This window comes from Acanthaster planci, linkage group LG01 (assembly GCF_054643075.1).
Source record: "Acanthaster planci isolate LZ-2023a linkage group LG01, COTS_SCS, whole genome shotgun sequence".
In the NCBI taxonomy this organism is placed as follows: Eukaryota; Metazoa; Echinodermata; class Asteroidea; order Valvatida; family Acanthasteridae; genus Acanthaster; species Acanthaster planci.
Window position 1 is genome coordinate 11,295,329 of NC_141777.1, and position 13,435 is coordinate 11,308,763.

At 39.6% G+C, this 13,435-nt stretch overlaps 1 protein-coding gene across 1 annotated transcript in view; it reads right to left on the reverse strand.

The window, feature by feature from the left end:
• Nucleotides 1-3,607: 3,607 nt before the first annotated feature.
• LOC110981434 (N-acetylgalactosaminyltransferase 7-like) overlaps nucleotides 3,608-13,435 on the reverse strand; it is a 28,749-nt gene continuing 18,921 nt past the window's right edge. Inside the window, exons 7-11 of the mRNA XM_022239013.2 lie at nucleotides 12,441-12,558; nucleotides 11,819-11,938; nucleotides 9,413-9,631; nucleotides 8,206-8,433; nucleotides 3,608-7,959 (exon numbers count right to left, since the gene is read on the reverse strand). Coding sequence (XP_022094705.2) covers nucleotides 7,822-7,959; nucleotides 8,206-8,433; nucleotides 9,413-9,631; nucleotides 11,819-11,938; nucleotides 12,441-12,558 — 823 coding nt within the window. The 3' untranslated portion in view covers nucleotides 3,608-7,821. The remainder of the gene's footprint in view (nucleotides 7,960-8,205; nucleotides 8,434-9,412; nucleotides 9,632-11,818; nucleotides 11,939-12,440; nucleotides 12,559-13,435) is intronic.

Below are 13,435 nucleotides of genomic sequence, written 5' to 3' on the forward strand. Positions count from 1 at the left end.
ATCCTAATCTACTCCCACTTTTATCAGTACATTCGTCGAAAAGGTTTCAAATGAAAGTCGTTTGGACAGAAAATCGGTCATATCGCAATGCTGCGTGGTTGCTGAAGGGTTAACTTGAGTGGACTCATGACTTACCTCGAATCAGCTTGGCCCGATATTTTTGGCTGCTTATATCAATTCAACTCAAATTTCTGAAATAAGTAACTCCTGTGATATCATTCAACTCAGCTTTAGTCTGCACCTTAAGAAAAACTTGTATGTATTTGTAATCAAACCGACTTTTGACATCACTGAATGCGACCTCCATGCCAGGGCGGACCCAGGATCAAATTGGTGGGATCAGAGTGGTGGGGATTATTTCTGTTTTAATTAAACAAGTATTTTGGAAGGAATAAAAAATGGAGTGCAAACAAAGTTACAAAATTGCTCCGTTTTTAGTAGTTGGAGGCATGGCTGCTATTTTACCTGGCCGTCGATCTGCCAATGCCCTAATGAAAAAAGACTCAACTCGAGATCCTTTTGAATCACAGAGGCGAATTAAATCAATGCCTATAGCAGTTGCTTATTTAATAAAATGTGAAATAATATAGCTCCATCCGTTTTTGAATCGATTAAAAGCCCGTAAAACCCTTCAAAACCCTTTTTCAGATTTCATATTTTGCTGTGGAGAAAGACATATATAACAGCTTTTCTTAAATGCCACTTTGTTAAAGCTTTGGTAAACCGAAAATCCTTTTGCGGTTGCAGTGGTTGAAGGCATGATCGGCTGGTTGATGCTGTTATAAACGACTTCAGAAAAAATGCAGCTGCCTATTTCTTCTTAATTAAATTAACAAGTTTATTCCTATATATTTATAAGAAAAGATACATTTTGTACGAAAGTACTTCGACACTGTGAGTTGTGTGGCTCAATATGCCTGTCGATAGATTCAGTGGAATATAACGAAATGATAATAAGCACACAAGTACCCATAATGCCCAAGTACATTCTTGTATGACTGTTTCTGGAATCAGAATTTCATACAAACATGTACAGTTGGGGCGAAAAGTTTGCATACACCTGGTGGTACAAAAACAGTTTTCCTCGAATTTCACAGCTTCACGCATTCGTACCAACTGTTCTTTTCATAAGGACAGACAAGATGGGTCTCTACCTAATGTACATGATGTATGCGTGAAATGAAAACACGCAGAGATGTATATAATACTATTATGATTCATATTTATGTTTACAAAAAAATCAAAATTTTACATTCTCCAACCCCAATATTAAATGCCACCTTCTGTATTTCTAATCACATCTCATAGTTGCAGTGCACCACTTTCTGAAGTGTTTTTGAACCAAAAGAAGGGGGTAGAGTTAAATTTCTCACAAAAAAGGATTTTTCAGAAATATTAATACATTGAACCATAATAAATATATCTGAGTTTTTTCAATTGATGTACACTCTATGAACATTAAGTTTATTTATTATTTATTTATTTAAGTCACCAACAGCGGCTGCCCGCCAATTACGGGGATTTTTTTGGTAATATATACAAATACTAAAAATACATTAAAATTACATTAAACAAATCAAAGTACAACTACACATATAAAACATAAAGTATATACAATATACTACACGCGCACAAGTTATATTCCCAAAAGCAACACAGAAAAACGGGAAAAGGGGAGGACGGAATGTTGGGAGGGACAGGGGACAAGGGGAAAAATAACGGGGAAGATGAGTAGGAGACCTAAGAGGCAAAATACTTGAATGCTGCCGATGGAAAAACAGAAAAAAGGGAGAAACGAAAGAGACTCGAGCACCAACATGACCCATGAAGGACCAAGCTTAAATTACTGATAAATAATAAAAGTTGAGATACATTTGGCCTTACCTCATAAAAAAAAGTTGGCAAAACTATTTCATACGGCAAAAACTTGAGGGAAACTGTTTCTCTACCAAGTGTATGTAACGTTTTTGCCCTACTGTAAAAGTTCAACACGCAACAATATCTTTCACGATGACTTATTTAATTCGTGTGAATCGTGAATTCTGTGTATACACAAGGCGGATATTCCAGTGCAAAGTACAGTACACTGTAACTTAGTTTATTCAGTATTTGGATCGCCTCTTGGGGATGTTATCATAATGGTCCATCTTTCTCCTTTTTTTCCCGAAAGACGCTTCTCCCCAGCTTTTCTCCGAGATGTTATATTGTATAATTTGAAACTTGACAAGAAAACAAACTTTTATCGCTCAATATTCAGCTCTGGAACGAATTATTGGACCACTAATGTTTTGCCAAGTTTCACATTATATTGAGTCATTTTGATACATACATGTATGCAAATTATTTTTAGCTGATAGAATTAGAAACTGGAAAAAGTACAAATTTTATCCATTTTACTGCCAAATTCCTTTTGGATAGTTTCAAAACCATCATTTTATGGCGATTTTCTTTTTTCAAATTGACCATGAGAGCACTGTTCCAAAGGAATTTAAATTATGCAGACGTCATTAAAAATATTGTAAAACACTGATTTTGCGGTATAATGGTTTTACTCAGAGTACGGCGGTTGACAGGAACAATTTTTCAGTTAATCATGCCAAAAAAGTAGAGAGTTGAGCGAAACAACAAAGAACTCCATCCTGATTTTGCTGGCTGAAGGCTACAGTGAGAGACAGATGGCTACAAGGCTCTATGTTCCGACAACTGCAGTCCACTACACTAAGAAGAAGCATAAGAAACACAGAAACACCAAGCTGCAGCCAGATAGAGGCAGGAAACGACTTTCTTCCACTCGAGATGACCGCTGTCTTATCCGTTCATGCCTCAAAAATCGACAATTGACATCCAGTGATCTCAAGAAAGTGTGGGAAAAGTTCAACCACTGTGAGATGTTCAGCGAGAACAGTCTGTAACAGGCTCGTGGAAGCTGGCTTGAAGTCACAAAAGGCCAGAAAGAAGCCCTTCATCAGTGAGAAGCAGAGGAAGAGCACGCTACAGTTTGCTGAAGCACCAGTGTTGTAGTACTCGTACTCGGTACTCGTACTCGAGTACTACTCGAGTACCGTTTTCAGAATTGGACGGTTGATGATTGGGCTCAAGTATGAGTCTAATTTCCAGTTGTTTCCTACTCCTGGACATGTGATGGTGAGGAGAAGGTCTGGAGAAGCTTACAAACCTGAATGTTTGATTCTTACGGTGAAATTTGGTGGTGGTTTTGTGATAATATGGGGTTGCTTCTGTAAAGCTGGTACTGAACAAATTCGGCTCTGTGAAGGACGGATGCACCAGAACACATACAAGACAACGTCTGGCGGAAAATTTACTGCCATCAGCCAAGTGCTTGTTTCCAAACTCTGAGAATTGTTTTTTTTTTCTTTTCAGCAGGACAGTGCCCCTCAGTCACCAGACCTGAACCCTACTGAAAATTTGTGGAACAGTATAAAACCAAAAATGCAAGACCATAAGCCATCAAGTAAAGCAAAACTGTTTGACTTTTTGCGTCTCGAGTGGGCAGCAGCGACACCAGAAGAATGTCGGAACTTAGCTAGTGGACAGCATGCCAAGATGCATCAGGGCTGTCATCAAGAGCAAAGGCCATGCCACAAAATACTGATATCAGACAGACCTGTTTGATTTGTGGTCACAAAATCACAGCTATAGTTTCCGTTTCTCCAATCTAAAACAAGACAAAGTTGGTAACATGCCAAATTGATGCAGCAGCCGTATCACTCTGGTATGCCCCAAACATTACATTTTGAAGAAAATGAAATGTTGTTAGACTCTCCTTTGTGCTTTTCAGGTGAATTTATGTTTAAAATAATTAACTAATGGGACGGTGAAGGATGAAGTATATGTCACGGTCACAGGCACCTTCTAGTTGACATAAAAGGACTAAAAACACAAGCGGTCTAATAATTAGTTCCAGAGAAGTATATACCGTTTAATGTGACTCGCAATGACGTCATCAGGTATCAAATGACTATCGATTGTATTTTTAGAAAAAAGACCAACTTCTACCAGCTGTATTTCATGAACTAATGGAGTATAGAGTTTATATTGGTGCATCTGATTGATTTCTCATATCTGTCAGTTTGGTCAAAGTCTAAGCTTTACTTATAGTGTTACTGAAAGGTCGAGGTTCACATACATTTAAAATGCTTAAACTGAAATCTTACTTCAAGTCAATATATCGGTCAATAACTTCCAAACAGTTTAAGAATCTAATACGAAACTTTGTTCTTACAAATGTTAATCTCGAGATGTGCTTACTTTCGCGACGTCACTGTAAAGGCATCGGGCATAAGTCTCTCAGTAATTTAAAATTAAAAGAAAAAATTTCAGAGTAATCTTTGAATTGAATAAGGTGGCAAGTTCCGATTGGTGCAATTGTATGGGATATCAACTCAAAATTGAAAAAAAAAATTATATTTATCTTTCATCACACAAGTTTGACGTCAAAAAGCCAGGTAAGGCATTAGAGTAAATAAAGGAAAGCAATTTGTAAAACATGCGGTGATTTTACAAATTCCTGAAACAAATCAACATTATCCGAAACAAATCGACACGTTTATTGCACGTAATAACTTTATCGTGTCAGACCTGAAGATTTTAAAACTTATGCTAGGAAATCACACAGAATCAGTCTATTTATTATAAACCTGTGATTTCTGAAGTGTTATCTCTTTTTGATCTTCAGCAAATACACAGTGATCTACATGCAGAGTCCAGGATTGCAAAAAAACACCATTTACATAACATCCTATACATGAAGGTACTATACCAAATCTAAAATAACTTGGAAAGTTTGATTTTTCTTTCCCAAAATTATTGCTTGTTTCAAATCCAGGAACTGGATACTTCTATGCTTTTTATGTTTTTAGATCACAAAATGGCTTTACACAATTCAATGATATACTGTCTTTCATAATAAAGAACGTAATGGAATTTACAGTCCTTTGATTTTACTACATTTACAACTGGTTCCTTAATTTCACGTGCATGTTGTCGAATTCAGATATGTACTTTGGCACAACCGATGAAACAGTAATGTAAACAGGATTGTAAGTGCACAGGTTTAGGGGGAAAAGGTATCTAAACCGAGATGGATAACTTAGTACTTGCTAGAAATTCCTCCTGAATTCTCCACTATTAACAGGGAGATATTCAGCAGGGTGGAAACTATTTTGATTTCAGAGGGTTACTGCAATATAGTTGTTTGTAGTTATGACTAAAAACTACTGACCAAGGTGAATCAATGATGGTCTGATGAAAGTTGTTCTATATTTTAATGGTTTTTGGAAAAAAGGAATGTTCAAATACTGATGATAAAATGTGGGTTCTTTCAAATTGTTTGCTATGGGTCCCGAGACCCTTAGTTTTTAGGCAAAAAGATGTAACTGGTATCTACTATGATGATTCGGTGGCTGATTTTGAATGAGGTTGTGACCTGGTGGGTATCATGTCTCAACTGGAAGGTGCCCCAATTAAAAGTTGCCAGCATATTTGTCACACTACTTTTTCTTGAGTAGTCTCCAGAAACAATTCTAGCAGCTCTCCGTTGAATCTTCTCAATAGATGACATGCGGTTCACTCTGTACGGATTCCAAGCAGCAATACTTTATTCCAAGTGTGGTCGTACAAGTGTCCGGTAGCCTAGAGCTTCCCTTTGATGGATCTGGAGCATCATGTGGAAGTTACGCCTAATGAAATTCAGCGCTCTTGATGATTCGATGACTATGTGATTCGTTTGTTTCTCCCATCTAAGATCATTTTGAATGATTACACTCAAGTACATGTGACACCTTCAGTTTCCTTAAGAGGTTCACCGGACATGGTATATAGGACATCATGCCATGATTTTTCTTTCGTATGAAACGCATGGTTTTGCACTTGCTTATGTTGAAACACACGGCGCCCCAGGCGGCAGCCCATTTTTCAAGGTTACTCAGATCATTCTGGAAAGGCATTTCATCTGCAGAAGAGGTACGCTCCTGTAGATTAGGCAATGGTCTGCAAACAGCCTGATAGCACTTCCTGCCCCTGTGCCTTGCAGATGCCATTTATTATATACAAGATGCCACGTTGACGAGTTACCGTTTACCATTACGCATTGAAAGTGATTACTAAGAAATACTGAGATCCAGGTATTTATTTTCCCCCTATCTCCATAATGGCTAAGCTTATGCAAAAGCTTTCGAGGAGACACGACGTCAAAGGCTTTAGCAAAGTCCAAGACCGCTAAATCAGTGGTGACATTGCTGTTTTGATTTCTAGCAAAGTCACGTATACTTGAAATAAGATGGCTTCCACATGATCTGCCCTTGCGGAAAGCATGTTCATTTTCAACAAGAATTTGATGATTTTCAAGATGTTCATTGAGATAACTGTCTCCAGTATGTTCCTCTAACTTGCAACAAGTAGATGTCAAGGAGATAGGCCGATAGTGTGCTGGGCTTGAGGGAGAACCATTCTTGAATAAAATGGTAATATAAGCCAACCTCGATCTGTTATGACCCAGCATCAAGTGACGGTTTGAATATAAATGCAAGGAGGTGAGCTATATCGGCAGCACCTACGTTAAGGGCTCCGGTTGGAATCTCATCTGGACCAGATGATCTTTAGACATGGATAGTTTCGAGTAGTTTCAAGACTCCACCCAAAGACACAAAAATATATGATATAGCTGGATCACCTGGCATAACTGGTAATGAAAATCTATTTTGTTGTTGAAGACACTTGAAAATTGATTCGTCAGGGCTTCTGTTTTGTTGCAATCTTTGATAGTATCCAGGTTGTTCACCTTTAGGATCTGTAAACCACTGTTATTTTTTCCGCTACGACTTATTTCATTTGGGGGTGATCAGTGGATGTAATGTCTGCGATGTAGGAGCGACGTGCTCGACGTAATTCCCGATCTACTCGTTTCTCAAAGGTTTTAAAGCCCCCCCCCTTGAAGGCTGAGCCATGTGGTCGTACTTTACCCCTAACACTTTTCTATGGAACTAGATCGTCGATTTGTTTTGCAAGTCAATCATTGAAGAAGCACCAGTTGGTCTCCACAGACTCGAAAGTTGGAGTGTTTTCTATAAAGGAGTTCTGCAAGTCCGCGGCTGCTTTCTTGAATTTTTCAGCATCATTATTCTTCCATTGTAATATTTTCCTTGATGGTTTTAGAGGGGGGGGTGCAACCATGATGTCAGCAATTAAAATGCAGTGATCACTGATTCCTGACTGTGCTCGAACATTTTGCGTATTAAGCACAGGCCTGGACAGTAACAACAGAACCAAGATGTTCTCTGTCCCAGAAGATAGATCTTTTCTATGGTCCAAAACCCCGCCTTAATTCTGTTCCAAAATTAATCGTTTGCTAAATCAACAATTGTATACTGCCAGTTGGGGGTGCGATGTCGTCAGGATACCACACCATATCAGGTACATTTCCCCCAAGTACAACAGAGGGTGAATTTAAACTTGAGTATACCTTCTAGAGGCTATCGTATAGGCCCTGTAGTGCTCTCTCATCGTGTGGAATTGGATGTCTATGAAAGACTCCAGTGATAGCTTGTTCATTTACATTTGAAGAATTCAGAGACAATGGCACCGAAGTAATTCACATTTATCGATTCACAAAAATCGACACAACCGATGAGAAAGAAATGTAAACAGGAGCATGGGTGCACAGGTTTTAAAAGAAGGTATCTAAAGAGGAACTTACAAGATTTTCAAGTTGCTTGGTCTTTGATGCACTAACATCAATTTTTACAAAATGTACTGTTTAATTTAAAGCGATACACAACAGTTTAAACTGCTCCTTTCTTGGTGTCATCTGGGCGTTGGGGGCGCTATTTGAAATTTCTGAGCCGATGAATTGATATCACAGTCTTGAATCGTCACTTCAAAAGTTCCCATATTAAGATGGATACAATTTGAAGTATTATTCTCTCTGAACTGTCTTGTGCCCTGGAGAGATATAAAATTAGATGAAGATAATGAATAACTCGTTTGTTGTTGCATTTTTCTGTACGTACAATGTTTATACAATATGCAACGATTGTCGATATGCGGTTGGAAGTAACGCGCGCTGATGGAAGCTACCAACCATAGCGGCACACCGTGTATTTCCCATGACACTGATGTTAGTTTCTTGTCACAACCAAATACATGTAACTCAAATATCTTCAAGTCATACCACGAAGTCACATTTACCTCGTCGAATTCCCAGAGTGCCGTCTTGCCTACGTGGCCGCAGTCCCGGCTGATGACTCGGTCTCCCGCCGGTACGAGGCAGTAACTGTGGATTGCTAACTCACCGGCAACGTTCAGACGGAAGAGCTGATTCCCGCCCAAACCATGGCAGCGAGATGCGCCCAACCTCCCGTCTGTTTCCTCGCGCCCCATTGTGTCCAAGCAGATATCGCTATAAAGCCCTCGTATCTAGCAGAAAAACAAATCAAAGCTTTGCGTTTATTTTTATTATTGTTGAAAAAAGCTATTTCTCCCCCAAGAATAATTTAAATCTAGCACTTTACAAGTAGCGAACACAAATCTATTGATGTTGCATAGTTTCCAAATTTAATGTGCATGTATTTCTAATATTAAAATCACAGCTCACATGGTAAGTGTTTATATTATCTGTTCCAAATAACAAAAATCCCTAAAGAGGGCCAGATTATAGGACCTACGGAAAAATGGACGGAGGGGAAAATACCACACTGTGCAATAAAAGACATTTGTTTCTCTAGTAATGTCCGATTTGAGGATAGCTTGATACATGGTATCAACATGAAATGCAATGCTCCATCGCTTACCGGCGCTTTGATTAATGAAAGTGGGCTTTCATTAGAGTGGAGTCCGGCTGGAGACCCTTGGGCCTGCAGAACAGGTCTTCTGAACACTAAACCCGGCCCACAACTTTCCAACGTAAAGCACTTACAGGAACAGCCGCAGTCGTTGCTATTATGGAGCATGAAGGACGGGAACAGGGAGGGGCTTGGGATTCTGTTGACGGCATTTGGAACTTTCGAACCCCATCATGTACTGTTTTGGGTATTAGGTCCGGAAGTACTCCTCATCAAGAAACGTGGATTTGTATTATTAAAATGTTCCTCCATGAAAAAAGGTGGTGTGTGTAATTTTTAACCAACCTGATTTGCTTGAGACAAGTTCAAATCCCATCTATGATTTTTTAATCTATAATGGTTGGAAATGTTGCCTATTATTTATTTTCATGCTTTTAACAATTTTTTTTAAACTTGGAAGTGTGCTGTTTAACATTTAGTGTTTCCAGTTATGCCTGATGGACCATGCATCTTGAGTTTTGGCTCTTCAGGGATGCATGTGTTTGCTTAACATGAGATTTTTCATAGAGGATAGAAGTAACAAAACAGAGTCGGCTGCCCATAGTTTTGAGTACCTCTCCCCATAGTCTGTTGACGGGAGGCGGAGGAAACCTCTCCAGCGTGTCGAATGCCACTTCCTTCATGAACCAATCGAAGGACTTCGGGCAGTGTTGACGTCTGAAGTTGATCTGTTCCGTGATGTTACCGTACGGCTTGCCGCGTAGCTCGGGCTGGTTGGCGTAAAAAAAGTCTTTGTACTCGTCCAGCCACACCTCCGCTACTCGCATGTAGTTCTGTCAACGAATGGTATAGCACAGATAACTTCAAATCATTTCAGGTATGCTTTTTGTGATAACAACCACCACCAATGGCGAACATTGCCACCAATACTGGCTAATCGGCTAAACTTTCTGGAAACGGCACATGCATACTAAGAAAAAAAGAGACTGAACAGCACTGGGCAATTTTATTTTCAGCAAAAAATACGGTAAACGTGTCAACAGCTCGTTTTCTTCAGGAGAAATTTGAGCACTGGAGGGAGGATTTTCCCTATCGTGTGGGCATCTGAGACGCAGATTTCAAGGCCAATTTGAGTAAGGTAGTAGTATAGAGAAAACAATTTTAACATCTGTCTATGCAGTGACTTTAAACATTGTGTGTACAGGTGCAGTCCATTAATTTAGGAAAGGTTAAGTGTTGCGGATACCTTTTGGGCTCTTTAAAAATTTATCGGCAAGAAAAATCTGGTCATGCATCCATAAACTGCATCTACAAATATTCATCGTAATCATACGATTTTCGCACGGTCACTTTTTGTGACTCTCTCGGGCAAATAAAAATTTATGAGGAATGCCATCTACTCTCATGAAATGATTGATGAACAACAAGACTATTCTTACCAATTTATTTACACTACCAGCACATTTTTCTTCCCAAATCCACGAAAAAGCAAATATTCAAAAGATGAAGAGCCACACTTCCTTAGAATACAGCTAACGTCAATGATAAATTTCATTTACATTGGTAAGCTGTGTGAATTTCAATCATTCAACAGCTGTTACGATATTCTCAGTTAATATTTCAATTTCCATAAGCCCACAATAAAATGGAATTCCAATCCCAGTGTGGGTAAAATTCTTCTACCTCCCCAAAGTACAGATTCGCTATCTTCCAATTTTCTAATTCCTTCAATTACTTCCCAAATCTGGGGACCATCATTCTTGGATACCATAACTCCTTCAATCATTTCGCCAACTTGAAAATCCAGTTTCGTCTCAACCTCTATACAGTGTACTTCCAAATTCAGGTACAACACTATTTCTTTCCAACAGGAAATTCTCAAGATTCAACTTACCACCAGCTTCAACAACCCACTACACCTTCAACCTCTGCATGGTTGTTAAAATTCTGGGAAGTAAGCCTATTCTTTACTACTTTCATCTTTTGATTTCCTCAGTGAACGTCTGAGTGATTGTTTCAATTAATTTCTGACTGATTATCTCAATAACCTTAGAAGTAATTTTTCTTAGCAGGGTACCACCTACAACATTTGTAACGGTTCAAGATATTTTACAACATTTATATTTCAAACTTCGCGCTGTGTTGATGTCACCACCGAAGCAGTTGAATGTTCTAGTGAGTAAAATCGTTCTCATTAAAATTCGGATCTTCCTAAGGCCCGCCAAGTCCGATGTTTACAGTGCTACGCCCTAAATTTGTATATGGTACAGCACTTGTTAAGTAGACACCAGCGTTCCCTTCCCCTTGTAACGACAAGAGTGAAGTTAGTTTGACATTAGACATTGGGCATTGGTCATTCCCATAGGTTTTTACAGCGAACGTCTGATTTTTCTCGACACAGTGGACATTCCCATGGGTTTGTATAGGAAATGTCCGATTTCCAATGTCGAGAACAATCAGACATTCCCTTTACAATCCTATGGGAAATTCCCATGTGTCCAGAAAAATAAAACGAACATTCGTTGTACAAACCTATGGGAATGTCCAATGCTCAATATCAACTAACTTTACTGTCATGTTGGAACGTCACCTCTATCTCAGTACGGTCCTCAGTGACAAATGCCTTTCTTGTAGGCTCCAAACCCCGACATCAAGTGGCATGGAGGTTTCTGAATCCATTTTCAAGAAAAATGTTACATACTCTGCTTGTTTGACAAAACTCAATAACGTCAACTCTCTTTTGGAAACGAACGCAATTTTTTTCAAACTTTGTTAACATGCAACCTCAGAGACCGCACCCCAAGAGCCCTGCCAAAATTTCCACGCCAACCTATTATATAACCATGCCACTCAATCGACAAAATGCACATTCCAAAACTGACCTTCACCCACCTGTCCTAATAAGGGAGCGCAGGCAAATTGAGGAGAGCACTACAAAATATTCATCAGACCTAAAACTATCAAGAAAGACGCGAACTGTTATTCACGTAAACGTGACAAGGACAAGCATCTAGGCCTACCGTTCGGACAACTGACACACCCGTCCCTAAATCTGGGTAGGTGTACGGCACACCTTTCCTGTAAATGTGTCCAACTCTTGAGCATGGGACAAACTTCAGTCTGCCACCGCACATCCAAATCTGCAAAGAGAGAGATGTCTATCGTTCAAACTGCAAAAACCTAAGAATCTGAGAAGTTGTTTTCCCTTTCAAGGATACTTTTTCTTTGAAAGTCTGATTTTGTGACTGATATCTTGTCGCTTTCAGTTTTTTCATTTCTTTTTAAATAATCAATTTATTCCCCAGAGAGTTCCTGTCATACCCTCAAAGTGTGAAAATCCCTCGCTCCACAAAGGTTTGGTACATTGGTATGGTCAAATGAATTATGGGATTTACATGAGAGCAAAATAATATTGATTTCCTCCCATCAACAGCCCTGTGGAACTGGAAAATCATGAGGGGCTCGTATCTGACACAAAGCGATAAACAAGGTTTGCAGTATAATACTATGGAGGTGAATCGCTTGTGTGAGTTATGTGGCTCCGAGGGGCACAAACTGTTTTAACTTGACGTTTCGAACAGTGCCCTCTGTTTGTCATCAGGAGACGGTCTCCCGTTTGGCAAAGGCCTGCTCAGGACTTACTTTGAATGAAATCTCGAAGTTTTCCCCGCCCCAGATTTGGAGGCCTGGATCGTAGCCTCCAAGCTGGAAAAAATAGGACCGGTCGATGGCGAACAATCCCCCTGCCATCACAGGAGAGCTGCGGGGATTTTTAAAGGAGGAATCAATCGTTGTTACAATAACCAACCGCTATATAAGCATAAGCGTAACGTATAACACAAAAATGACCTTCGTGTTGCCTGAACGACACTGTGGATAAACCCACTGTTTCACCCCTGTCAGACCCCCGCCCCAGCCGCCCTGCATCTCACATTACTTTGCTCACTTGCACATTAATGAAACGAAACCCAATACAATTGCAGCAAGTTTTCAGCACTAAAAGCTCGGGATTCCACTTGGGATGCCACGTTTGATTGTTCCTCGGTTTTTCAGATGTTACGGAGTTATGAATCTGGTATTTATTCCCTTACTGCAAGTCGAGTTCAGTGTTTATTTTATTTGACTTTTTCATTTCGAGGTTACAGATCCTTCAAGTATTCACTTCAATCCGCAGCGGTAAATCATCCAACAGGGAAGATTGTTCAAACACATAATTTGGATCAACAGCCAAAACTGCTACAGTGGGACACGTTATTCAAAAACATCATGAATGGACATGGACGTCACCAGGATTTTTCCATGTAATTTTCACCCTCGTCTCCTTTTCTACGAGGCATGGGCCTCTTTCCTGGTTACAGAAAGCTGCAAAACATACTTTTTTAATTGGACAGTTTGTTTTATAACGTGAAGGACAGCTGTGATGTGTGATGTGACGTTTTTGACACCCGACGGACTCACGACACCAGAGGTAAATCTGTACGACGCGCACGGAATGGATGCATCGCTACGGTAAACCAATGCAAAGCTGGATCAGTAAGTTGCTTGAAAGCATCGAACAGTATATCAGCACTGCTTCCACGACTTCATTACTACACGCTAGTCAAATAGCAGGTACCAATGAATGTGAGTAGTCTGGT